General features: G+C 50.2%; 2 protein-coding genes across 2 annotated transcripts; one reads left to right on the forward strand and one right to left on the reverse strand.

Moving 5' to 3' along the window:
* Positions 1–1,555: 1,555 nt before the first annotated feature.
* On the reverse strand, positions 1,556–12,875 carry COMMD5 (COMM domain containing 5). The gene is made up of 7 exons (XM_063141778.1): positions 12,674–12,875; positions 10,587–10,747; positions 10,307–10,335; positions 5,760–5,810; positions 4,855–4,950; positions 2,950–3,025; positions 1,556–1,865 (listed from the first exon to the last, which is right to left on the reverse strand). The coding sequence occupies exons 1-7, from the start codon at positions 12,858–12,860 to the stop codon at positions 1,764–1,766; spliced, it is 702 nt and encodes a 233-aa protein (XP_062997848.1). The 5' UTR covers positions 12,861–12,875; the 3' UTR covers positions 1,556–1,763.
* A 992-nt stretch (positions 12,876–13,867) lies between these two features.
* Positions 13,868–23,147, forward strand: FAM199X (family with sequence similarity 199, X-linked). The gene is made up of 6 exons (XM_063141690.1): positions 13,868–14,262; positions 15,139–15,358; positions 15,682–15,831; positions 16,883–17,044; positions 19,046–19,309; positions 19,570–23,147. Exons 1-6 carry the CDS (start codon positions 14,069–14,071, stop codon positions 19,738–19,740), a joined length of 1,161 nt encoding a protein of 386 aa, XP_062997760.1. The 5' UTR covers positions 13,868–14,068; the 3' UTR covers positions 19,741–23,147.
* The last annotated feature ends 1,143 nt before the right edge of the window (positions 23,148–24,290 follow it).

The raw sequence follows: 24,290 nt of genomic DNA on the forward strand, positions 1-24,290 counted from the left end.
CTTCCCAAAGGCCTCTCTCTCTGTGCCCCTGGGTCGAAGGGGGGCGTGCACGATCATCTCCCACATCTTCTTGCAAGAGCTCGAGACTAGCGCAGCTCCGCCTGGGCCACGGGGAGGAGGATCGCTGGGAGGGGAGAGGCCTGGCAAGGTCTCACCGCTGCTGTCCAGGGCTGCTACTGCCAGGCGAGGACAAATCGGAGCAGGGATGTTGTGGTCACTCCACAGAGCCACCTTCTCCAGAGGGGTTGACCCCAACTCCCATCACCCCCAGCCAGCTGTGATGTTTGCACTGGCTGGAGGAGCCCCGGTCGGGGACGTCGTCTGCAAGAGAGCGAGGCTTTCTGAAAACGCTCAGAGGCACTCCCTCCATTTCCGAGGTTCAAACAACAAGCCCCAAACAGCCCCATCCATGCCAGGGCAGGAAATGTCAGCAGAGTTGGGGGAATCCAAAGTTTGGAGCTGTACAAAATACTTTGGGCAGAGCCCCCCCCCCCCCCCCCTGACTAGACTGGTGAGGACCAAGTCCGCGAAGCGGCCACAGAATATTGATTTGACTGCCTGGGAGCGAGTGAGACCCAAATCCCAGAGGGAGCAGCACTCCGCACCGCAACGTTTGCTGCCGGTCGCCCTTCCCTAGAGGCGTTTCCTCTGCGCCCTTCATGCTGTGGCGTCCCTGCTTTCTGCTTATGGCGTAGTGCGCTTTTCATTGCGTTGCTTAATCATGGGTGGGCTGGATATTTGGAAGAATCCTGTGCAGGATGAGACCAAAGGTCTAAGTAGGCTGGCATCCTGCTTCCCATGGTAGCCAACCAGGTGCCTCTGGTAAATCCATGGCCCTTCGGTGGCAAATGCAGCCTCTGAGCAAGGAAGCTTCCTTTCTGCATTGTAGAGGAAATTCCTGCCTTTTCAGCAGAGGTAGGCAAACTATGGCATGGACCACAACTCCCACCAGCCCTAGCCATCAGGACCAATGGTGAGGGAGCACAGGAGTTATGGGCCAAAGCAGGCTTCCCAGGCGAAGTCAGTCATCCCAAGACACGTCAGTCACAAAGAGACTGATGGCATTATATAATCCACAATTTCATAAGAGATGTCTGGAGGCGGTGCAGCAACGTTAACATTTCAATGATCCCCCGCCCCCCCTCAAAAAAGCCCAATGTGCCCGGAAGGGCTGGAGTTGCATGGCCTGGGAATATTTCCTTGCTCCTTCATCATACTGAGGCCTCTCTTAAATTCATTCCATGCAGCATGAAAAATGTACCAAACAGGATATATTTTAAAACAACCAAACAGAGGAACAAATTAAACTCCATTGCTGATGCATTTTGCTGATTTCCAACTAAGGTTTTGTTTTGTTTTCTGTCCTTTGAAAGCTGCTCTGCTTACCCTCTTCTCTTACCTTTGCATGTTGATGGAACAGATCACTCACAAACTCTCTGCAATGATTAGTGGGATGAAACACAGGTCGTTTGGAAAAGGGCTTCTTAGCATCCTGAGGAACAGCTGTTTTTGAAACCTTTTGATGAATCATACAAAATGGGGTCATCAGCACGGATAATGCTATTGTTGTTTATATGTAGAATTAAAAAGTAAAAACAAAAATCGGGTAAAAAAGCACCTTGCAACATATGAATGGGAAAATATTTACAGCCATATCACAAAGATTATGTTACAATACATGTCACTGCAAAACCGGAGTTTCTTGTCTTGCTGTTTTGAGTGGCTCCCATGTCATATCCAAGTCCCTGATGAATCAAAAACCTTCAGTCCTGAATCTTCAGAATACTTCTTTTCTCCAAGTCATTCATGTCTTTCAGGATCAGAGCAACATTGTACCTTAATTCTTGGAACTTTGCAACTGGCACCTGGGATATAAAATAACAACAACAACAGTCAGATAATCAACTGCACGTATTCATTCGTAAGTCTATTCCATCCTGTTTCCAGATCAATGTGAGTTTTTAAAAATATTTAAAAAACTGGAAAAAATCAAATTATTTTCGGACTCCCCCCCCCCCAAAAAATACATGTGTTTTAATCCAAAATATGTATTTTTATACACATTTTGCTATGCTTTTGGATGTAAGAACTGCACTGCAAAATTCAGAGATGCAGAGGACAGTTCCTGAGGAGAAATCTGGGAACCAGTTGGGTTACCTGCCTCCAAAAATAAAAGGATGTTCTGACCAATGACAGATTTGCTAATAACTGCCCCCCAAAAGGTGCTAATCTGCAAAAAAATCTGGCCCAGACATGGCTGTGTTACTCAATAGCCAGAGAACTTTGGCTATTGAGCAGTACAGAAATATAATAAATATAGAAACGCAATAAGTAAGGACGCTGCTGCCTCGTCCAGATGTGATCAACTGAGAAATCTGTTCCTCTTTCAGCCTGCCTGACAAGCGTCGTTTCTTTCCTCACTTTGCCAAATCCCATCATTAGATTCATGGCCTGGATGACAGATAAGCTGGAGAAACGGCTACTTGCCTCCCTCACGACTCTTCATCTCCCCAATCAAGCGCCCTGAGGGCAGAAGCTCCATGTTTAAGAGCTGCTCCATGGAGTGTGTGTTTGCAAGCCAGACCAGGGGTGGGTAAAAGGGTGCTTGCCATTTGGGAAGTTACTGCACACCGTGGCATTCCACATTTATTAATGCAGAACTACGTGGCCCCCTCCCTCTTCTGCCTGGTGGCCCCATTTTGGCTGAATCACTGACGGCACCCACTGCCTGAACAGTGTAGATAAAGGGAAGGGCCCTTCTCAGAGCATTGCGGGAGCTTTCGTAGGAACGGTGTTCGACGTAGGCGGAATCCTCAGGAAGGCTGCCTCACGGAACAATCCGGTGAAAAGAGCCTATTTCTGAAGGCTTTGCACTTCTTCTGATAGCTATTTCGCTTTACTGCAAAGAATTTAATGGGAGTCACTTCCCATGGAGCTAACAGAACTTACTTCGAAACGATGGGCTGACCCGTCGGAAAGCTTCAGTTGCATCAGAATGGACGGCTGCAAAGCACGAGCCACGGAGCTGGAACCAACCACAGGGTGACTGTTAGAGCATAGCGGCATGACAGGCATGCCCGGAAGGCGCCAAGGTCTGTCTGTCCAGGGCCTAAAGCAGAGCCAGGAGGCCGCTGCGGCCGTGGGGTGGAGGCCGCTCAGGCTGGGTTCCGGGGGTGGGAAATTGACCCCCAGCCTCTCTGAAGTGACCCCCTCCTGCTGCACACCACAATGCCAGCCAGGGGCACTGGTAGGCACTTAAAAGATTCGGAGCCCATCACACTCAAATTTGCGTAGGCTAATTGGGATCTACATAGGCAAAAGTGGACATAATTACCAGGATGGATTTAAATTCCACCAGAGGCAAAGGCAGCCAATCCGTTTCTCATCTCAAATCGTCCCAAATGAAATGGTCTCACAGCGCCCGCGGAGGCACCTCCTTCAGGGCTGCCGCCTTCTCCTCTCCCCCTCGCGCCCCACCCCTATTCTCCAGAAGCCTGTTCTCACCCAAGGTCGCTCCCCATCCTGCCAAGAGCGCTCCCCATCCCTCCCATCTAGCAAAAGGCTTGATTTCTGTAAACATGACAAGTGCCAGCGTTTCTCAGTGGGACAAGCATCCCGCCCCAAGCAAAGCGACGCACAGGAATTCCACACTGAGGAGTAGGAAGTGGGGAGTGCATTCCACCAATGCACTTTTTTCCTGGGGAAAACTCTGCATTTCTAAAGAAGCCTTGTTTCAGAAAATGAATTAGCCACAGAATGAATGGATAACTGTATAAGTCAAACTGGGCAGTTTCAACATTGCAATTAATCTGAAAGGAAACCCCCACCCCCACCATAAAAAAGCCTGTTTATTCATAATGGAGAGGAAAGGGGTTAAAAGGAGGGCACACGTCAAAACCAAGAGCAGACATCATCCAGACATGCTAAATCAGATCCAAATCCAATTAGAGGCCTGGAAAACGCTCAGATTTAAAATACCCACATTGCTGGGCTACATCTCTGCAAATGGGTACAAGACCTCCCGGCCTCTGGGCCAGGGAAAGCACCCATCTCAGAGGCAGCCTTGTTTTATTCCTACAGTCCCCCAGACAGTGACCCCATGAGTGGCAGAAGAATTCACTGAGGGTGCTGGTTCGGTCTGCCAGGAGATGCTGCCAGAATTTGGGCAGAAAACAGCAGACAGAAGAGCTGGATGGTCAAGTCCGAAGTCTCTCTGTAAAGGCTGTTGTCAGGTGATGAACAGGACGTTCCCTGGGAAAGGCTGCGAGGGATGGAAAATGAGGAGGAAGGAAGGAAGACCCAAAACAGAACCCACACTGCTGCGTGCACAGTGCGCACGGCCACTGGTCAGAATGTGGCCTTTTGAACTTTGGCTTGTGCAAACTGTAAGCACAGTGGTTGAGAGATCACACTATTGACCTGTGCTGTTCTCGATGGACGTCACACCTGCCTGCGCCTTGCAAATCTGAGTCAGGGGTGGGAGTGGGGCACCAAAGGCACTCCTCTCCCAAGGCGCTGCTTAGCCAAGGGCCGGCTCTGGCTGCAGCACAAAGCTATGGGTTCAGACAGCCCAACAACCTGTTTCAACAACAAGCCATGGATCAACGGCAACCCACACTCAACCCTGATTGTGAGTTATCGTGATGCGTGAACTGTAATCTTGTACAGTCGTAAGAGGTTTGGGAAACACTGGCATAATCTAACAGCAGATGTGGCTTTCAGGAGTTGATCCAGCGCCATCACTTATGATCCACCAATAATCGTCAGCTCCAAAACAGAAGTGGCGGCCCAAGCAGGTTCGACCCCCCCCTACCCCAAACCACACGGATGCTATAGGGACACACGGTTCCATACCTGGTAGAAATGGCCACATCCACTCTCCACCGGAAGTCGTTGATTCTAGGCAGTTTATTGGCCTGCTTCTGAATTGTGGCTTCAAGAGCAGGTCGCCTGGCAGTGAGAAAAACATATGCACAGAAACACGTTTGCCTACTGGGAAAGTAGTGTTTGGGGGCCGGCTGCGCCCACCCACAGCAGCCGTTGAATGAATGGGGAAAGCCCACCCCCACGGCACCCATTTTGCTATTGGTCCATGTTGTAATGCAAAGTATTAGGCCAGGGGGGTGGGGGGTGGGGAGAGAATGTCTTGATTTTGAAAGGCCAATTAAGACCCTTCAGTTTTACAAAAAACAACAACACCCTGCTTCTGCATGTGGCTTACAGCATTATACTGCAGTAGTTCTTAACCCTAAGAGCCCAGATGTTGTTGGAAGCAACATTTCCCATCAGGCACTGGTTGGAAATGATGGGAGATGTAGTCCAAAAGGTCTGGAGGGCACCAGGCTGCCTCTCCTTGAAATCAGCACCCAAGGGGCACGAGCACCTGCCTTAGGACTCAAGGCTGGGAACCACTGGCCACGGGAGCGCCCCCGTGCCCCTGGCAGGCAGGCGCCCTTTCTCTGAGCATGTGAGGAAGGATGGCCAGGTTTCACTTTGGAGGCTGCTGCAGTTATATTTCTGCTGTTCTTCCAAAGCTGAAGCAAGGTGTTACAGGATGAAATTCAGCCCAGGAAACAATACCAATATTATTATTATTAATTATTATTATTATTATTATTTATTTATATAGCACCATCAATGTACATGGTGCTGTACAGAGTAAAACAGTAAATAGTAAGGCCCTGCCGCATAGGCTTACAATCTAATAATCCAATATGAAGGGTGAAGGTTGCAGCGGCCTTAAACAGCCCTCTACTAACCTGTTCCCAAAGGCGATGGTGGCAAAGTCAGAGATGAAGTCTTCCGGAATCCTTGAACAGGGAAAAGGACAAAAGGAAGGAAACAGGAAATCAACCCAGGGAGGAAGAATTCTTTCCCCACTAATATATTTACTCTTTTGTTGTTTGTAAAGGCTGCTTGGGCTCTGGTGTCAGATTAAATAGGGAGCGAAGAATATATTAACACTTGGCATTTCCTTCCACATAAGCAGACCATTAAACTGGGAAGTTGTCTTTGGAAAGGCTTCCTGTACTACAATCTAGTGCAAGAACCTTTGCCTGAGTAGCAAAAAGCTTTAGAACAAATAAAATAAAAAGGGGGAGGGAGAGATCAGGGCTGGCCCTACCGTTAGAGTGAGGCTACTGCCTGAGGCAGCAGGTTTTGGGTGTCACGAAAAGCCCGCCAATTATTAGTTATTGATTTATTATTGCATTCTCATTACTGTACTGAGGGAGAGGGATTTTCTGCCTCAGATGCCGAGGCCACTTGGCTGGCCTCGCCTGGGGCAGGGGAGGGATTGGCTGCTCCACCTCAAGCCGCTTGGATCAGCTCTCGAGGCTCTGGCTACACGCGCATGCTCCGAAAGCCCCAGGGGCTGGACGGCATCGCGGAGAAGCCCTCAGGGAGTGAGCCTGGGGGCATCCCAGTGGTCCACAGGGCCAAGGGCCAAAGGCCAAAGGGGCAGGGCTGAAATGCCAGCACTACGTTAGCTTGCGGGTGAAATCCGAGGCAAGTTTAGAAACAAAAACAAAACCAAAAGCCTTGCAATTCCCAGCATGCCCCACTGAGACACGGGCCGTAGCTAGACCCAAGGTTTATCCCTGGATCGCCCAGGGGTCAAACCTGTTCATCAAACCTGACACACAGGGGATCCAGTGCTCAGGCAGGGGCGAACCCCGGATGATCCCAGGATAAACCTTAAGTCTAGCTGTGGCCATGCTGGCTGGGGGATGCTGGGAGTTGTAGGGCCTTTTGTTTTTGTTTTTTGGCATCGTATAGCTTACTGCCAGTAAGCTAAGCCTGAGAAGAGGCATTTCAACCTTTCAGAATTGGTAAAAAAAAAGTTGTACAAAAGCCAGGAAGCCACCACTTGACGGCCCATGGTTCTGCACGTGATCAATCCACTAACAGTTATTGAAGCAGCCAACAACTCTTAACATTTCTACATTTCTCACTTTATCTTCCACCCACATCCAGGCAGAAGTTGGGTTCTTAGGAGAGGTTTTATCTAAACCTCCTGAAGCCACCAGCACACTGGCTGTTGCTTGAAGCACTAAATCCCAGGGATTCCAACCTAACCAGACCTTCCCCAAGGACGCCGGTCAGTCCCTGCAATCCTCAGGTGACAGCACGTGCAGGGAACCGGGTCCTTGCACCAGGCACACCTTTGCGAAGTGCAAAACTGGAGTGCCAAGGTAAACACACTCAATGTAGGGCAGGTGACGATGACATGAGGAACCCTTTGTGTTGAGACTGAAACGCACACAGCAAGGTGCAGTGGAAAATCAGAGCAAACTGGACAGGTTTACAGGTCCCCAGGCTTGGCTCTGAGAGACAGGGAAGAGGAAACCGGGCAAATGACAACAGAGCAACCTGTGGCTAGTGCTGCTGCGTCCCCTGTGCGACCACAAAGGAGGGGCTTGGAAAGGCTCTTCACGGCAGAGTCAGGCAAGGGGCGAGAACGGGCCGGAGCGAGGCCAGGCACCATCACCCACGGGCTCTGCCCTCGGGGGCTGGGGGGGCTGGACCCCCGAGGGCAGAGTCGGCCCAAGCGTTGCTGCTGCGCCTCCCCAACGCTGCCACCCGGCTCGTCCGTTGCTTCCGGCCCGGAGTGAGTGAACAGGGGCGGCAAGGCGGGGGGAGGGGCTGGCGAGCGCGGGGGCCACAGGATGCCCACGCACTGCCCTGCCTGCACAGCAAGTCAGCTGGCAGCCGTGGCACAGAGAGGCAATGGCAGCAAGGAGGAGGGGGCCCCTCTGAGGTCACCTTGCCAAGCCTCCCTCCCCCTCCCCAAATAGCCTGAAGCCCACCCCAGGCCCTCCCTCCAAAGACATGCACACGGAGACAGGAGGGGCATCTTCCGACTCCAGTTTGCTTCGTGACTTTCAGCACATTGTACAATGGGGTGGGGGGAGGAGAGCCAGGATCCAAATCACTGAGAGGCGCCTTTGGCCTGGCTCCATCCCTTGACCTCCCGCCACCGCCCTTGCTGTGTTTTCCCAGATTGTGCCAGCTTTGACTCACCTTCAGAGGGAGAAACGCTCCCCCCACCCCCCACCAGAGCTCAGCTCCTGGCAGCAAGAGCTGGTGTGGTTTGTACTTTTGGCCCGCCCGTTCTGGCTTCAGCCCCGCCCAACCCTGGAAGTTGGCCCCTGAGAGGTTCGCCAAAATGGAATTCAGCCCTCACACTGAATAGAGCTTCTGCCCCCCTCCCCAGTGGTCCATAGCTGGCTGCTGCCGACAGGTCCACCCTCTTTTCCATAGGCTGAGCTGCGGTGATGTCACAGCATTTCACAACCAACACAACTGTGATGGGGGTACAGTCCCTACAGTTGGCTTAATTCTTGCGAAAGAAACAGAAACGGTGGTTTAACCACGTGAAAACCACACACAGGACTTTGGAGTGAGAGAGGCTGGGTGGGGAGAGGAAAGAGAGACAAAGGGGCTGGAAAACTGGGAGGTAGGAGGGAGCAATTGGGGCAGGGAGAAGAGACTGGATGGCATATGGATGCATTTTTAAAACCTTGCCAAGTCTTTGCTGCAAGGTCTTCAGCTCTCTCCCATTTTGCTGCGTCAGACATGCCAGGCAAGGCTTGAAAAGCCAGCCCGCCCGAGCGCCGCTCTGATGCCAGGTTTTTATGCTGAGCCGCCCGGCAGGGATTTTCACTCTGCCCATGTAACGAGCATCGTGTTTTGCTTGCTAATTAGAACGAGCGATCACACCCAGACAATACGGGCAGATTTCATGAGTTCTATCACCATCCTTTGAAAACAAAGGAAACATGGCGGAAAACAGAGCTGGGTCCCTTGTTCTAAAGGGTCGACTGTCTTACTCTAAATATATGAACAGAGGGATCGGCAGGTACAGAGGCGAGAAAGCTGTAATCCAGACGAAACGGACGACGAGGGCCACCTGTCTCCCGGTGCCTGCTAGAAAACATGCAGCCTGCACGCAGTGGGATCCCCAAGTCAAGCAGCAGGATTAGCAACGCCCGGCTGATCCCAACGATCTCAAGAGCCAATCTGCATGCAAAATAGCCCCTGAACGGGGCCCTGAACAGGGGTGCGGCCCTCGTAAGCAGTTACGAGTGCCAAGAAGCACTTCCCTGATGGGTGGGGAGGCTGTGCCCCAGCTGCCCACTGCAAGCCCCACTTTCTCCAGTCTGTTGGGAGACTGCCGGTGTTAGCAGGATGCTTATTAGAGACTCTGACCGCTGTGCAGAGCCTTACGCATGATAAAACTGCGGCAAGCCTGCAGCCTGGCATCGAGTGGGATCCAGACCAAGTTAGCCGCATGTGGGCCCCAAATAAACCAGTGTTGCTACCTATATCGATAAAAAAGGATAGGTGTCTGTCCGGCCATCCATCAGCACCACAGTGCCAAGAGCGTGAAACATCTCAAATGTGCCATGCATGCTAAGGGGACTTTGGGGTTATTTTGTTTTTAAAATGCATTAATGTATTTTAATTTATTTACATGTGTCCATGTGGTTGACACCTGCAGTGATACCTTCAGCCAGTAGGGGCAGGCCTCCCTAGCAAGCACATAGCTGTGCGGTCCATAGAGTTGGAAGCCAGGGGAGATGAGGAGGCCAAGGGAGAGAGAGCTACACCGTTGCCTCTTCCCTCTGCTGTAGGCCAGTCCCCCTCAGGGGAATGGAGTGGGCAGGCTCTCCCTCAGGAGGCTACGGGGATAGACCATGGGAGGGCCACGCTCAGGGGTGCCAGTGGGCGTGGCTTCACTGGGACGGGGCAGGCACAATGAATCCCAAGCAGACAGCTGTGCATATTTGCTTGAAGGCTTTGCTGAACCAAACTCAACGTTACTGCCACCTGCACAAAGCAGCCGGGCCTTTCCGCTAGTGATTCAGCTAAAGCAGCGATGGCAAAGCCAGATCGGAGTCTAGTGGTGACAGAAAAGGGGATTCTCCCAGGGATTTAACATACGCTGCGCAGTGCCCCATGGGGATGCCACGCTGTGCGCAAACGGAGTATCTGACTAGGCCAGCCGAGCGATCCTTTGGGGGACGGCTGAGTCCCTTTCACCATGCTGAGAGAGGAACAGAGCTCTGAGAATGCGTGGCAGCCTCCAGTAGAGAGATCTTGGCCATGCAGACTTTGCCCCTGCATAAGCCTACGCTGAAGGCGTGAGAACTGGGGGTGTGCCCCCCACCCCCCTGCAAGGCGGGGAGCCCACTGCCTCAACAGTTAGCGCAAGAAGGGGGTTCTTAGAAGCCACCTATCTGTCATGGAATCCGGTTTATAAAAGCACTAAGGGATTCAATGGATCGATAGAAAACACACATACCGAAGCTCCTTTAGATCTTCTTTGAAAACCTGTAGGATAAACACAAGAAAAAACAAAACAAAGAGAGGACGTGGGTGAAAGAAACAGAACGGCCTTCCCATGAACATCAGGGGAAAAAACTAGTTGGTTTGAAGCACCCCACCCGGGCACGTCCCCAATTCTTTTCAGCCCTGTTGCCACCTTGCCAAATTTTAGCCACGTGGCGGCAGGGGTTACACCAGAGGCCTGGAGGTGTGGCGCACGCAGGGGGATGTGAGAGAGGGGAGCGCCTTCCACTCACTTCCTGCTTGAGAGAGGATGTGGGCAGCCTCAGAGCCTCCCGGAGGAGGGTGTACATGCCCGAGATCAGGACGGCGAGCTGTTCGTCCGGCAGGCCGGTGCTCTCGGCAATCGCCTTCAACGACTCCATGCAGTCTCTTCCCTCTAATGCACTGACAGTGACTGTTTCACAACAAAAACAACATAAAGGTAAGTTGCCTGCTTGGACAATTTGGTAAAGGGTGGAGCATAGAATATTTTCCGCCACTGAAATGAATGGAGGCTGTGCAGCAGCAGCACCAGCATCTGGGGGGTTTGTACCCACAGTTTCTGTTGTAAAGGGTGGGGCTCATGTAGACAACTGGGGGTTACCTTATCCCTTCAATGGGGAGGAAAAGATGCAGTGCTATTTCAGCAGCGCAAACATAGAATCATAGAATAGCAGAGTTGGAAGGGGCCTAAAAGGCCATTGATTCCAACCCCCTGCTCAATGCAGGAATCCACCCTAAAGCATCCCTGACAGGTGGTTGTCCAGCTGCCTCTTGAAGGCCTCTAGTGTGGGAGAGCCCACAACCTCCGTAGGAAACCACTTCTTCTAAAAGCAACCTCCGCTGGTAAGTGCCGACAGGACAGTAGCAAAAACCAGGACACGGAGAAACAAGAAGGGGGTTATCAGCCTGCTCGGGGGACCTCAGGATTTGCAAAGTACCCCCTCTCAAAAAAAAAAAAAAAAAAAAAAAAAAAAAATCCAAAGGGGGAAAAAACTGTAAAGGGCCCCCTCCCCCTCCAACAACTCAGTCCTATGAGGACGCTGAACTCTTGGCACAATGGCTTCAACAGCTCAGCTCAGCTCAAATGTATGTCACCGGCTAGGGAAGGTGGAGCCAAGCCCAAGAGGTCATGGTTAACCAGCAGTGCCAAGGAAGCCATCACAGAAAAGTCGGCTTCCTTCAGGACATGGAGGTCTTGGCCCCAAGCAAGGAAAATAAAAGCGGGAACAGAGGCGACGCCAGCAGACAACAAGAGATGCGAAAAAGCATTTTGAAGAGCACATCGCCAACAACATCAAGGCCAACGATACAGAATATCAGAAGCAGGAAACCAGCTAGCGAAGCCATTGAACGGCTGGATATATTGTATTTAATGTTGTTTCCCGCCTCGATCCAGAGGGAGAGGTGGGTAAGGAAAAAAATATGATGATGACGATGAAATTAAAAAGTGCAGAAAAGGACAACTAAAATGTTCGAGAGGCTGGAGCCTCTTTCCTGTGAGGGGATGTTACAACGGTCTGGGATTGTTTAGCTTGGGAAAAAGGAGGCTCAGGGGAGACCTGGGAGAGGTGTACAAAATTACAGGTCGGGTGGAGAATGTGGACCGGGAGGCATTTTTCTCCTTCTCTCAAAATAGTAGGACCCAAATGCATGTGTGTGTGTCATCTCATGAAGCTGATTGGTGGGAGTTTCAGGACAGAAAAGGAAGGGCTTCGTCACACAGTGCAGAGTTAAACTATGGAACTCCCTACCCCAAGATGTAGTGATGGCCACCAATTTGGATGGTTTTAAAAGGGGGGTGGAATTGGACAAATTCCTGGAAGAGGAGAAGGCTATCCATGGCTCCTAGCCCTGATGGCTCTGTGCTGACTCTAGGAGCGGGGCAGTCCTGGTTTGTGGCCCCCTGGGCTGCCCCTGAGCGTGAGCAGAGTGCTGGGCTAGACGGGCCCCCGGCCTGACCCAGCGTCGGGGGCTTCTTGCCGCCATCCAGCTCCAAAGGCGGGGCTGCGAATCGCGGCCTGCGGAGGTTCCAGCTGCCGCGCCAGAGCCCCAAGGGCCGCCCGGAGCGCGCGCCGGAGGCAGCGGCGCCGCCACGTCCGGCGAGGCTCCGAGGCCGCCCGGGCACAGCCGCCCGCGCGAAGAAGGCAGCAGAGGCGGCGGCGGCCTGAAGCCCTGCTGCTCCTGCCAAGTCCCAGCGCCGCCCAGGCGCCACCCCCGCCCCTGTGCCGCTCCACCCCACCCCACCCCCGCCGAGGTTTCATGCTGCAGCCTGCCCGCGGGGCGGATGGGACCTGTAGTCCCTGCCTCGCCAGGGCGGCGGGGGCGCTTCGCGGCCTACCTTTGAGGAGCCTGCGGAAGGGCTCCTTGCCCAGCTCGCGGGCGCCCCTGGCCAGCGCCTCCACCTGCGCCGGCAGCCGAGGCCCCAGGAAGCTCACGCGGGACCCCACGCGGCCCTCGACGCCCGCCGCCGCCGCCGGAGCAGGAGGGTGAGCAGGGAGCGGGGCCGCCGCCATCGCCTTCGCCATCGCGCCTGGGCTCGGCGCCGCCCGCCTCCTTCTCTCCGTGCCAAGGCCAAGGGCGCCCCCTGCAGGGCCTTCAAGCCTCGCCCCCGGCTGCCGCCCTCGCGGGGACCCACGGCGCCTTCCTCCGGAGGAGAGGAGACCCACGCGGGGCCGCCCTGCTGGCGCGTCCGCGCTCTACTGGCGCTGCTGCTGCTGCTGCTGCTGCGCACCCGCGCGCAGGAATCGAACGCAGGACCTGGAACAATCAGGGCCAGGATGCTGTGGACGGAGGGGAGGGGAGAGGCGGGGAGGGGGCCCTTTGTGGGTCTCACCCCGCCGCCTCCCGCCGCCTGGAGGGACAAAGCGCGGGCCTCGTCCTGACTGCACCTGCGGTTAAAGCGGAGGGGGCCCTTTGCGCGCGCCCCGAAGCTCAGCTCCCCTCGCCCCCCAGACCACCCCCCACACTTCTCGACACGCCTTTATTCCCAGTACAAGATCTCGTGTATTCCGTTCCCATCGGGGGGGGGGGGGGCAGCAGCAGCATCGTTGCCCTGCTGCAGCGGACACCAACAACGAAGAGCCTTGTGGTGCCTGGAAGGCTGACCCATTCCTCCTGCCATGCGCTCCCCGGGACAAAGGAGGCTCTGCCGGCCCAGGAGGGGAAGCAGGGGGCGGAAGTCCGCAGGCACGGGGCAAAGCCCTGGCTAGGAACGGCCCTGCTGCTGCCACCAAAGCGGGGCGAGGAGGACTGCTGGGGGCCTCGGAAGCTTGCACGCTTCCCCGAGGCGCGCGGGGCGGGGCGGTCCTGGCCAGCTCCCTCCCCCCGCCCCGGCCCGGGAGAGGCTTCGTCCCTCCTGCTTCTGAAAGGCCGCCGGCACTTGCCTTTCCACCTCCAACGCTGCAGGGGGCGCCGTTACATGGCCGGGCAGCGGCGTGGGGGAGGGGAGGGCAGAGACAGGGAAGAGGAAAAGAAACCCCCTCTTGCCGGAAGCTCTGCCTCCTCGTCGCCGGAGGAACCGGAAGTGCTTCGTGCAGGTGCCAGCGGCGGCTAAGGTGGATCGTGCCGGCCGCGTGTGGCGGCGTTTCCTTCCGGTGCCAGAAGGGGCGACGGCGGCAGACGCAGACGCGGCAGCCAGAGCAAGAGCGTCGGCGTCCCCCCGGCATGGCGGCCGGCTGAGCGCTTCCCTTCCCCGAGGGCGGAGTAGGCCCCGCTTCGCCGGCCCCGCGGCGCCATGGCCGGCGAGGAGCCGCAGAAGTTCCTGGCCCCCGACGAGCCCGGCGCCCTCCTCTCGCCGCCGCCGCCCCGCGCCCACGGCGGCCTGGGCCTGTGCGACGAGGGCTCGGCCTGCCTGGACGTCAGCGACTTCGGCTGCCACCTCTCGTCCTGCCACCGCACCGACCCGCTGCGCCGCCTGCACGCCCACCGGTAGGCCGCCTCGGCAGGCGGGTGTGGGGGGCAGAGGCCGAGGGGGGGCAAAGGAGGCTCAGCAGGGGGCCCCCCGGGACCCCCCCCCGTTAATCCAGTCACGGGGCTTCTCTCCAAACACGACCAGGCCGTCTCTATACGGGGCCCTCAAGCCGAAGCCCTCTGGGCGCCGTGCAAAGACAGAAGCTGTTAAAAACGAGAGAGGCGGGCGGGGGAGGGGAGGACGACAGCATGCAAAGTTCCCAGAACGGTTCATGTAGAGGCAACATCGACCCACAAAACACGTTTAGACTAATTCGGCACCTGATGAAACCCTGCCATGTGCTGCACAATGCCTGAGAAAAGAGATGGGTCTTAAGCCGGTTCTGAAGCGACAACAACGTCGGGGGCCCTCGGGCCTCATCAAGGAGGTCGTTATAGAATTAGGCGGCCGTCACCGAGAAGACCCTCTCTCTCATGGCCGCCTCACCAGCCTCCCTCGGAGGGGGCACCCGGACAAGGGCCGTGGCTGCTGAGCGTAGTGTACAAGCCAGCCTCGTGTCGGGAGAGGTGCTCCATCAGGTATTGCAGTCCCAAGCTGCATAAGGCTTTATAGGTTAAAAGTGCTGTATAAATAGAAATACAGTCAATCTCGCTCTAGTACGGATGACTGACCAGGTGGCTTGTGTGCCTACCTGCCTGTTCAGGTGCGCTAACTGTTGTGGTTTTTGATCTTTAAACTGGAACTGGGCGCCCTCCAAAGAGAGGACTGTTCTCCAGAAATCTTTGTGGTGGACACCTAAGCCTTTGCTATTGTTTCTTTTGTCAGGGAAGGATTTCAACACTGGGTGTTTCCAAAGTATTGATGGTAAAAGTAACTGCTGCTCTTTTTTGCAGGTGGAACTTGACTTCTTGCGGCACCAGCGTGGCCAGCTCCGAATGTAGTGAAGAGCTGTTTTCTTCTGTGTCTGTTGGTGATCAGGATGACTGCTTCTCTCTCTTGGATGATCAAGAGTTGACGTCTTTTGATTTGTTTCCAGAGGGCAGCGTCTGCAGCGATGTCTCTTCCTCTATTAGCACGTATTGGGACTGGTCAGACAGTGAGTTTGAATGGCAGGTAAGGATACTTCTGCAGTTGGGCGAAGGGAAAGAAACTGGGCTGTCTGGGCATGAAAAGCTTCCAGGGATCATACAACAGGACTCAAAGGGTTGTGTTTTCAAAAGCACAGCTAAACAGCAGTGTAAAGCTAGATCTGCTTACTCAGAAGTAAGTATGGTTCGTTTCTATAGCGTCTGTACGTCTGTTTAGGATTGTTGCCTAGGATTGCAGCCTTAATTTCCTGTGTTGAACATTATGTTCCATAGTTTGTTCTATGGCATTGGACTGCAGTGTTGTGTTCTGAAGTCTTGATACAATTTTCTTTTGTCTGTCACTGTAAGTTGCCTGGCAGTGACATTGCCAGTGGAAGTGATGTGCTTTCTGACATCATACCCAGTATTCCAAGCTCTCCTTGCCTGCTTCCAAAAAAGAAAAACAAACACCGGAACCTCGATGAGCTTCCATGGAGTGCAATGACCAACGATGAACAGGTGAAACCTTTGCATTTGGAAGAAGCAGTTGACTCTAACCTTGCAAACATGTATGTATGTTTGTTTTAATGTCAGGGCTGGGCAACCTCTGGCCCTCCAGATGTTTTGGCCTACAACACTGATCATTCCTTACCGTTGGCAATGCTGGCTGTTGGCTGATGGGAATTGTAGGCTGAAACATCAGGACTGCTACAAATTGCCCATTCCTGACTTATATGAAAATGTGTATGCCACCCTTCTGATGCATTACTCAGGACAGCTAACAGCAACTAAAAGCAACCCTAAAAGACAATAAAATTTGAAAACAGACAATATGATAAAAACAGACAGATGCAGCAGATAACAGGCATCTGATAAAAACCTATCAGATAAAATCAAAGCTTGCCCCAAACAGGAAGGGTTTTGCCCTATGGTGAAACATCTTAAGAGAGGCAGCCCCCTGGGGCAAAGAGTTCCACAGTGGTGGTGTGGCCACAGAGAAGGTCCTTTATCTTGCTCCCGTCCGCTGAACCTTCACCACAGTCAGGACATAGAGTCAGGACACTTCCATCAGATTTAGGGCGTGGCATACGGGTACAGCAGGGACAAACTATGGTTGGTAAGAGTAAGTGCTAATTCCTACTTAATTAGAGAGGGAAAGTTAATTTCTCATTTTGTGTTTTTGTGTGGATGTTACTAAGGGTATCTTAAATTGTAGCAGAACTGACATAATTTATTCCCATCGTTTATTGCCCAGGCACTATACACAAAACATCTAAATAATAAATACATGTGCGCATAAACCCATGCAAATACAATCAGCTAGGCAGCCAAGCACAGTGTAACTAATAGCAGCTGTCAGGGAACATCTGAGAAGAGAAACTAAGGTTGACTTGCTGTCTAAATGTGATCAGGAACGGCATTCCGGGGGTGGGGGGATTCCACAGTTGAGGGAGGGGGCTGTCTCCCATCACCACTGTCCTCCCCTCTGAAGGTGGGAATTCTTGGAGCAAAGACTTCTCTTCGTGACCTCCATGGACGTCATTTGTAACCACTTTCCTATTTTTCTTAGGTGGAATATATTGAATATCTGAGCCGTAAAGTCAGCACAGAAATGGGACTTCGAGAACAGCTTGACATTATTAAGATTATTGATCCCACTGCCCAGATCTCTCCTACAGACAATGAGTTCATTATTGAACTAAATTGCCTCACTGATGAAAAGCTGAAACAGGTATCTTAAAGTTTCACGAGTTTCCTTTAAACCAAGTGCCTGTTGTCTTGCGGAATGCGTTGTGTTGCTGCATCTCTACGTGGCGATGATTGGCTGTTCTTAGATACTAAGGGCTTGGCTTCGTGCTGTAATGGTTTCAGGTGGCCTGTGCTTGGGTTCTTGTAAGGGCAGGTTAGGGCTCCGCTTACGGCAGGGTCAAGAATACCTGGTCAAATATTGGTGAAGAATTTATTAAAGCATTAACTCTTGTTAGGAAAACAAAGTTATTTTGATGATCAACAGGCCTGACACTTATGGAGTGGTATCCAATGAACTCCTGCTGCCAGTAGAACTGCTTCCCAATACGCATCCTCAAAACCTGCTCTGGAGGCTTGGAGAAATTTCCCCTGTAAATTGTGAAGGGGGGGAGGAGAGTAAAGTTCCAGGGCCCAAATGGAAGTCAGTTCATGGGATGTTGGATTTCACCCATGGAAACAATGCAAACAAAACCCAGGCATGGGCAGACGCCAGGCTTACAAGATCCCTGAGATTCACTAACCAGAGCTTTGGTGCAAAAGAAGTAGACTTGGAATTAAAGGGTTCGGAGCCTGAGGACCTGCTTTGAGTAGTTGAACAGGATGAAGCTTATGCACAAACCCCACTTCCGGTTTCCCCAAGCTTTCTTCATTTCAGCAGTATGATTTAGGGTGCGTGTGTGCGTGTAATTGTATTGCTATTGTAGAACAATTGGAGTCAGAAATCCTTGCTGATCTACAGCAAGTAACATGGAGATTTACTAGTAGATTTGGATGTATTTTTTGTGTGCTTCTGAGCTAACCTATTGAGAAACAGTGAAATTGGTTTGCTACACTTAAAAAAAATAAAATCGTTAGAGCTTTTTAAAATGTTAGGTAATGTTCCCCAGAATGTAAATGATTCAGTGGTTTTTATCCTGGTGCACCGGTGCTGGCGTATGGTTACAAAAATGGAAACACCCCCATCACACAAGCAGTGACCTTTATAATTGACATCTACTTATGATAGTGTTTCCAATTTGATACGTCATCTAGTACAGCTGTTAGCTGTAGGAGAAACTTTGTTTTCAGGGGTGAACACCTCCCACTCCTATTCTTGTGGACAATTTACACTGTAAGGAATTATTTTTGAAGAAAAAGTAAGGTGCCAGCTACACAGTGTCATTCTTGTCTTGGTTGGATATCTGAATATTTGGCACAACACCTTCCCACAATTGACAGGCAATTTGACAATATTTGGTCAGGTAACTAGTGTGCCCACCTTCGAGCTGCGAAGAATATAATGGCTCCTGTGCTTTCCTTGGGCCGGTTTTCATTGCTTTGACTCTTCCTGGAATTCTGGTCTAGGCAAAATTAAAGTGTGTGTAGCTTGGCTATTATGTATAACAAAGCATGATGTAGTGAAGGAAATGTATCTATCTCCCCTCTCGCCCACTGCCAAAACGTGAGTCCTAGGGCATCATAAAACCTGGTGAATCTTATTGTGGAAGGGCGCTTCCATAGCACAGAACCTTCACGGGAGCCCCGGCATGTGGGGGTCACGTGCTCTTCCAGGTGTGTTCAAGGCTGGTCCCCAGGCCCCACCTCTGTGTTGTGGCTGCCTTGCCCCCACCCCCTGACTTTCCACCAGATTTTTATAGTGCAGGGTTGTGTTTATTTTTCTGTCCTACCTTCCTGTTGCAAAGCTTCACATTGGAGGTGTTCCTCCTTTGAGATCCTAGTCCTAGGCTGTTGAGGGCTTTAACAGTATTTTGAAAGCCTGGCAGCAAAGTGAAAGCCATCAGACTTAATGAAACATCAGAGTTATAATATACCTGTAAGGCGTTCCAGCTGGGACGGGCTTTTTGAACCCCTTTTAAGTTTCTGGGCATGCTTTGCAGGTAGCCCCATCTAGAGTACGTGACAGTATTTCAGTCTTCTGAAAGCCTGATCGAACATTTCTATGCGTTTTTCATTTCGGCTCTTCCTCCCCCGTCTGTCCATTTAGGTCAGAAATTATATCAAGGAGCATGGCCCCCGGCAGCGGTCGGCGAGGGAGAACTGGAAGAGAAGCAGCTACAGTTGCGGGAGCGCCAGTGGAGTGAGCGGGGCCAGTGCCAGCAGCAGCAGCAGCGCCAGCATGGTCAGCTCAGCAAGCAGCAGCAGCTCCAGTGTCGGCAACTCTGGTTCCAACTCCAGCGCCAACATGAGTCGCGCTCACAGCGACAGTAACCTCTCTGCGAGTGCCGCGGAACGGATCCGGGATTCCAAAGTAAAGCTCCAGATTATGCGATCGTGTGCCTAGAAATAGGGCTGGATGGATTTCTTTTTTATATACAGAGGCTTGCTGGGAGCTGCAGGACTTCCTTGTTTACAGATGCATAGGGAAGGGCATCCGCAATAAATGAATATTTGGGTGGGCAGGACCCTTCCAGAGCCACTGCGTGTGGCGGGAAGAAAGCACCTCCTGATGACTTGTACCTCCGCTAAAGTTGTTGGGTCTGACTCTGGCCGTTCTCTTCCTTTTAACAGAAGCGGTCTAAGCAACGCAAGCTTCAGCAGAAGGCTTTGCGCAAGAGGCAGCTGAAGGAGCAGCGGCAGGCGCGGAAGGAGCAGCGGAGCGGCCTGTTCCTGAATGAAGAGGTGCTTCCTTTGAAAGTAACTGAGGAGGATCACGAAGGAGACGTGGAAGTCTTGATGTGAGGAGGGTGAATTGATCAGTGTTCTTTCTAAGCCTTAAGCCCTATGCTGTTGTTTACATACACTTCTACCAAGGTTTTGATTGGAGCTGGGACAAGCTATTCTCTATCCTATGTCACTCATTTATATTTTAAAAACAACTTTTTTTGCAAGTGATAAGAAATCAAGAAGATATTCTTTAAAAGCAAACAAACCTACGCTAGTGTATTTTGCTCTCAAATGTCTGTGTATATTCTGCTGGAAAGATTGCATTTCCTTCTTAGTTCCACTAAAACTATAGAAAGGAAGTGTTTGTCCTTGGGCAAAAGTATATTCCTTCTACCCACTGTATACCCACTAACTGTTTAGTTAGACTGTTTTCTGTAAAAAACAGAAACTACAAACAAGGGAGATTTCATTCTTTGGTACTGCAGTTCTTCCAAAGCCTAATGCTATGCGAAATCATTTTTAAATTCCCTGAAATGTTCATTGCAATTCCATTTAGTGAAGTGCTTGGGAAATGTGTGAGCTACCAAGCCAAATGCATCCTGTCAGTCATGTATAGCAGCCCAGAAGGAGCTGTATTAAACCTGTGTTTCTCTGCTTGCCTGGGAATGCAAAGCCAGTGGGTGGGGAGTATTTGCAAGTGCCTGGTAGGCCCACGAGACATGGGCTGCATTGAGTTTGGTGGGTCACGCATTGTAAACACACCTGGTATAGTGTTATAAAGCATTGGGTCAGCGAGCAGAAGGAACCCCCTAGTAACAAAGACACATTTTTCTTATAGATGTGTGTTCCTTTACATGGTCCTAATCACTGTAGTGTCATGTGCCTTAAAATTAAGTTGAGAAGTTTTATTTAAAGTGAAGGTTATGGGGAGACAGTTGCAAACCTTCAATAAAGAGGATCGGAAGTTCCAAAACCTGGTTAATCCTCCAAACCACTCCAGCTTTTTGAAGAAGCCATATGTTAGCCACTGTCATTCTATCACTAGTGAAAGGTGACAGTTTTTCATCCTGACCCTATGTTGGAATGCTTTCTATCTAAAGTCAGATATGAGTCTTTATTCAGTCTAATGGCTAAATGGATCGGATGTGGCTAATATTGATGAGTGGGTTTCTAGAAGCACCATGTGGAAGTGTGAACTGCAAACTCCTTAAGCAGATGCATGTGAAAGGACAGTTGCTCGTCTTGACTTCTGGCCCTGCATCTACCTGGTTCAGCTTCCATAATGTCAACCTGTGGGAGGAGGATTCATATGTTTAGCACTGCATACATGAGCCTTGGGTTCACACGCTCCTCTCTTGTGATGTGGTCAGGTCTAGATTGGAAGCGTCAGTTTCCATTTTAATCTAATCACAGTTTGCTTATTCTGAACTGGGACAAACTGCTTAGTTTGTCTGAACAAGCTAATTCCAAACTAGTTTCTGATTCTGGCTAAATTATATGCCATGCTAAATTATACTTTAATGTTATGTCCAGACCATGTCTACCTGTCTCAGTTTAGCAGAAGATGATACTCTGGATGGATTTCATACTCTTACAAATGTTTGAAATTCAGTATACACGTTGGACTTCCTATATACCATCTGTAACAAAGCATTTCCTCTTCTTAGTGTTTAAAAGTAATGCTTAATTCTTGAGATAACCCAGGCTCTAATTTCAAAATGTAGAGTCTTTTTTAAAAAAAACTAACTTCATTTATTCCATGTTGTAGCATACCTTTTAAGTATTTGATCCATCTGCTTCCTCCTAGATCTTGGTTCTTAAAACCGAATCAGTGTCACAATACTTTCCTATGACTATTTTTTTTGGAGTACATTATGTATTTACTATTTTTTAAAGTTGGTGGTCCATCTAAAATTAACATGCTGGTCTGCCAATGAATATCCATCTTGACTTGCATTAAATTATAAATCCAAAATGTAGCTAATTGGCTAAACTGCAATCTAAGGCCATGCGTTTTCCTTTTATCTCATAGTGAATACTATTTACAATTTTGGAAGCAAAATTAGCAAGTAGGGGGGATTTACTAAGTAGCCTTCTGTCTGTGCCCTATTTACCTTGAGTTCTTCACAAGCTGCAGAAATATTTAATTAGTATAAGTGAGCAAATAATTTCCTCCCCCCCCTTTTTTCCCCCCTTTTTTTGGGGGGAATTATTTCTCTCTAAGCTTAGAAGGAGCACTGAAAACTTGATTGGAAGAAATTGCTGTTCCCTTAGCTTAACTTAAATATGGAGACCTGTTTACATTTTGTATGTAGGTGTGTATATCTGCATTCAGTTTCCTCTTCTATTAGTAATGTTTCAGTAACCGTGTTCTAAGACTGAAACAAAGCCGTAATGTTTTTGTAAAGCAGAATAAAGGCGATTACGCTCTGGTTCTTACCACTTACGTTGGCAAGCCCAACATCTGAAAATATCTTTTGGTTAGTGATAATCTTTTCTTTTTAGTTCTATTTTTCTACATGGTGGTCAAAGAAAAATCATAGAGTTTTCCAGAGAAGTTCTCTACATAAAACTGTATATATGAATTTAAAATCCTTTAAGGCTGGTGTACAATAGTTGTAGAAAATCTTATAGAACATTAGCCAAATTTCTTATTAACACTGAAATAAAATGACCTGTTAGTGCTCATCTCTCTATCTCTCTCTCTCACCTGCTTTTTTTTTTTTTTAGATTGCTTCAGCAATAGTTGGCACATTGGCCCGTTTACATATTAGCATGCTTTTGAGTCTTTGGCAGTCAGGTTTTCCAGTGGATCACTGTTTCTCATGGCTGTCATCTGAACACTGCAAGTTCCCTTTTGGATCAATGGTTCTATCAGTGGTCTTGCAAAGATTCCGGATTGTGACTTGGCAATGTGGTCAAAATCAAAGCAATAGTGGGCAATTAGCATATGACGTGAGCCTGGATCATGTGCGTCTTACTGAACCGGAACACCTGAGGGGGAAGATTGGAGGGGAAATGTAGATGATTTCAGAGGTGTTTTGTAATACTGTTGAGAATTAATGCATAGCAGCTAGTAAAATTGGTCTCCTGATGATAATGTGTTTCATAACCAAAGCAAAGAGGGTGTTTAACTTTGGAGAAAATGCTTCAGATGGTATATATATATATATATATATATATATATATATATATATATATTAAAACTGGACTATTTTTTCCAGAATTTCTGCTAAAAATGTATTGTATGCTGAAATGCACATGTATATACAACTACTGTACATTCTGTATCTAGTTGCAACAATGTTTGTAGACAACCTTTTCTTTTTTGATGTTGTGAAGGATTGAACCAATAGGTATAAAAAATATTGAGCAAATGTCTCATTCCACCTCCCCAAAAAGGCTCTCAATTGTATTTGAAAATAGTCACATGAATAAGGTAGTTTGGAATAGCATTAAAAAAATGCAACATGCTTATGCAACTGATTATGTATAGTGTCCTCTTTGGGAAGGATCTATAGCTAAGTGGATTGGGTCCCACGTTGTTGACTTGCACGGTGTAGACAGGCAGCATCGGTCCCTGTACCCGTGGAGCTTATGAACAAAAACAGTCCGGTGCGGGGAGAAAAGCAGAAGGAGGGGAGAACGTCGGCCAACGCTGTGAGTCGTAGGTTTGGTTATGGGCTGAAGTTGGGTCTTGAGGGGTTTGAATAAAGGCATGGCGCTTCAAAGAGATGATCAGGGAGATGCTCACAGGGTCCTAAGAACCGTGTCGCACAAAGAATAATTCCAGTTACTGTGACATTTTTGTTTAGGCCAACACTGTCAGCTTTGTTAATATAAAAACTCTCGTTTCTCTCCACTTCTGTGTTCTGCCTACTAAGGAAATGGTACGCTTGCCTGAGGAAGGATGGAGACATTTTTTGAGCGGCAACAGGATTTTATGTTTTTCAGAAAGAAGCTATTGTTTCTTTTTTTACCAGTAGCCCTTGGAAGGGTCCTAGATGCAGCGCAAAACCACCTCTGTGAAATGTAGTAAAAAGGGAGCCCTATAACTGCTCTCCTCTCATTTTGCTTGAAAGTGGGGCTGGTGTCCGCTAGGGGGAGCGTTGGGGTTGTACTATATCCGCCTGGCATTAAAAGCAGATGAAAGGGCTTCTGGCGTTCCAGCTGAACAAAGCACGTGCAGAAGTCCCGTTTTGGTGGTGTGAAACAGGGAGCGAAAAGCTCAGACACAGTAAATGGTGCAGAAACAGCGAGGCTAGAAGCGGGGGGGTCGGGTTGGATAAACAGCCAGGCAAAGAGGTGGGGGAGAGAAATGGTGAGAGAAACAGCAGGATAATGGGATGGCTGGGAGAAAAAGAGCAAAGACAGGAGCTAGGAAAAGAGAGCGAGAGAGAGCGAAGGCTAGAGGTGGGGGAGTGGGGAGAAAGCAAGGAGAAGGATTGGGTAGAGGGGAAGAGCAAAGGCTACATAGAAAGGCTGGAAAGCTGCATTTTCATTTCATATATATACAAATCCATGTACGCATATTAAGAAAAATGGGAATTTTAAAAAAGTGTTGTGGGTGCCCATGGGCGCCATGTTAGGGACTCCTGGCCTAATTCAATGGACCAGGGCTGTCC

This window comes from Elgaria multicarinata, chromosome 15 (genome assembly GCF_023053635.1).
Source record: "Elgaria multicarinata webbii isolate HBS135686 ecotype San Diego chromosome 15, rElgMul1.1.pri, whole genome shotgun sequence".
NCBI classification, from domain to species: Eukaryota; Metazoa; Chordata; class Lepidosauria; order Squamata; family Anguidae; genus Elgaria; species Elgaria multicarinata.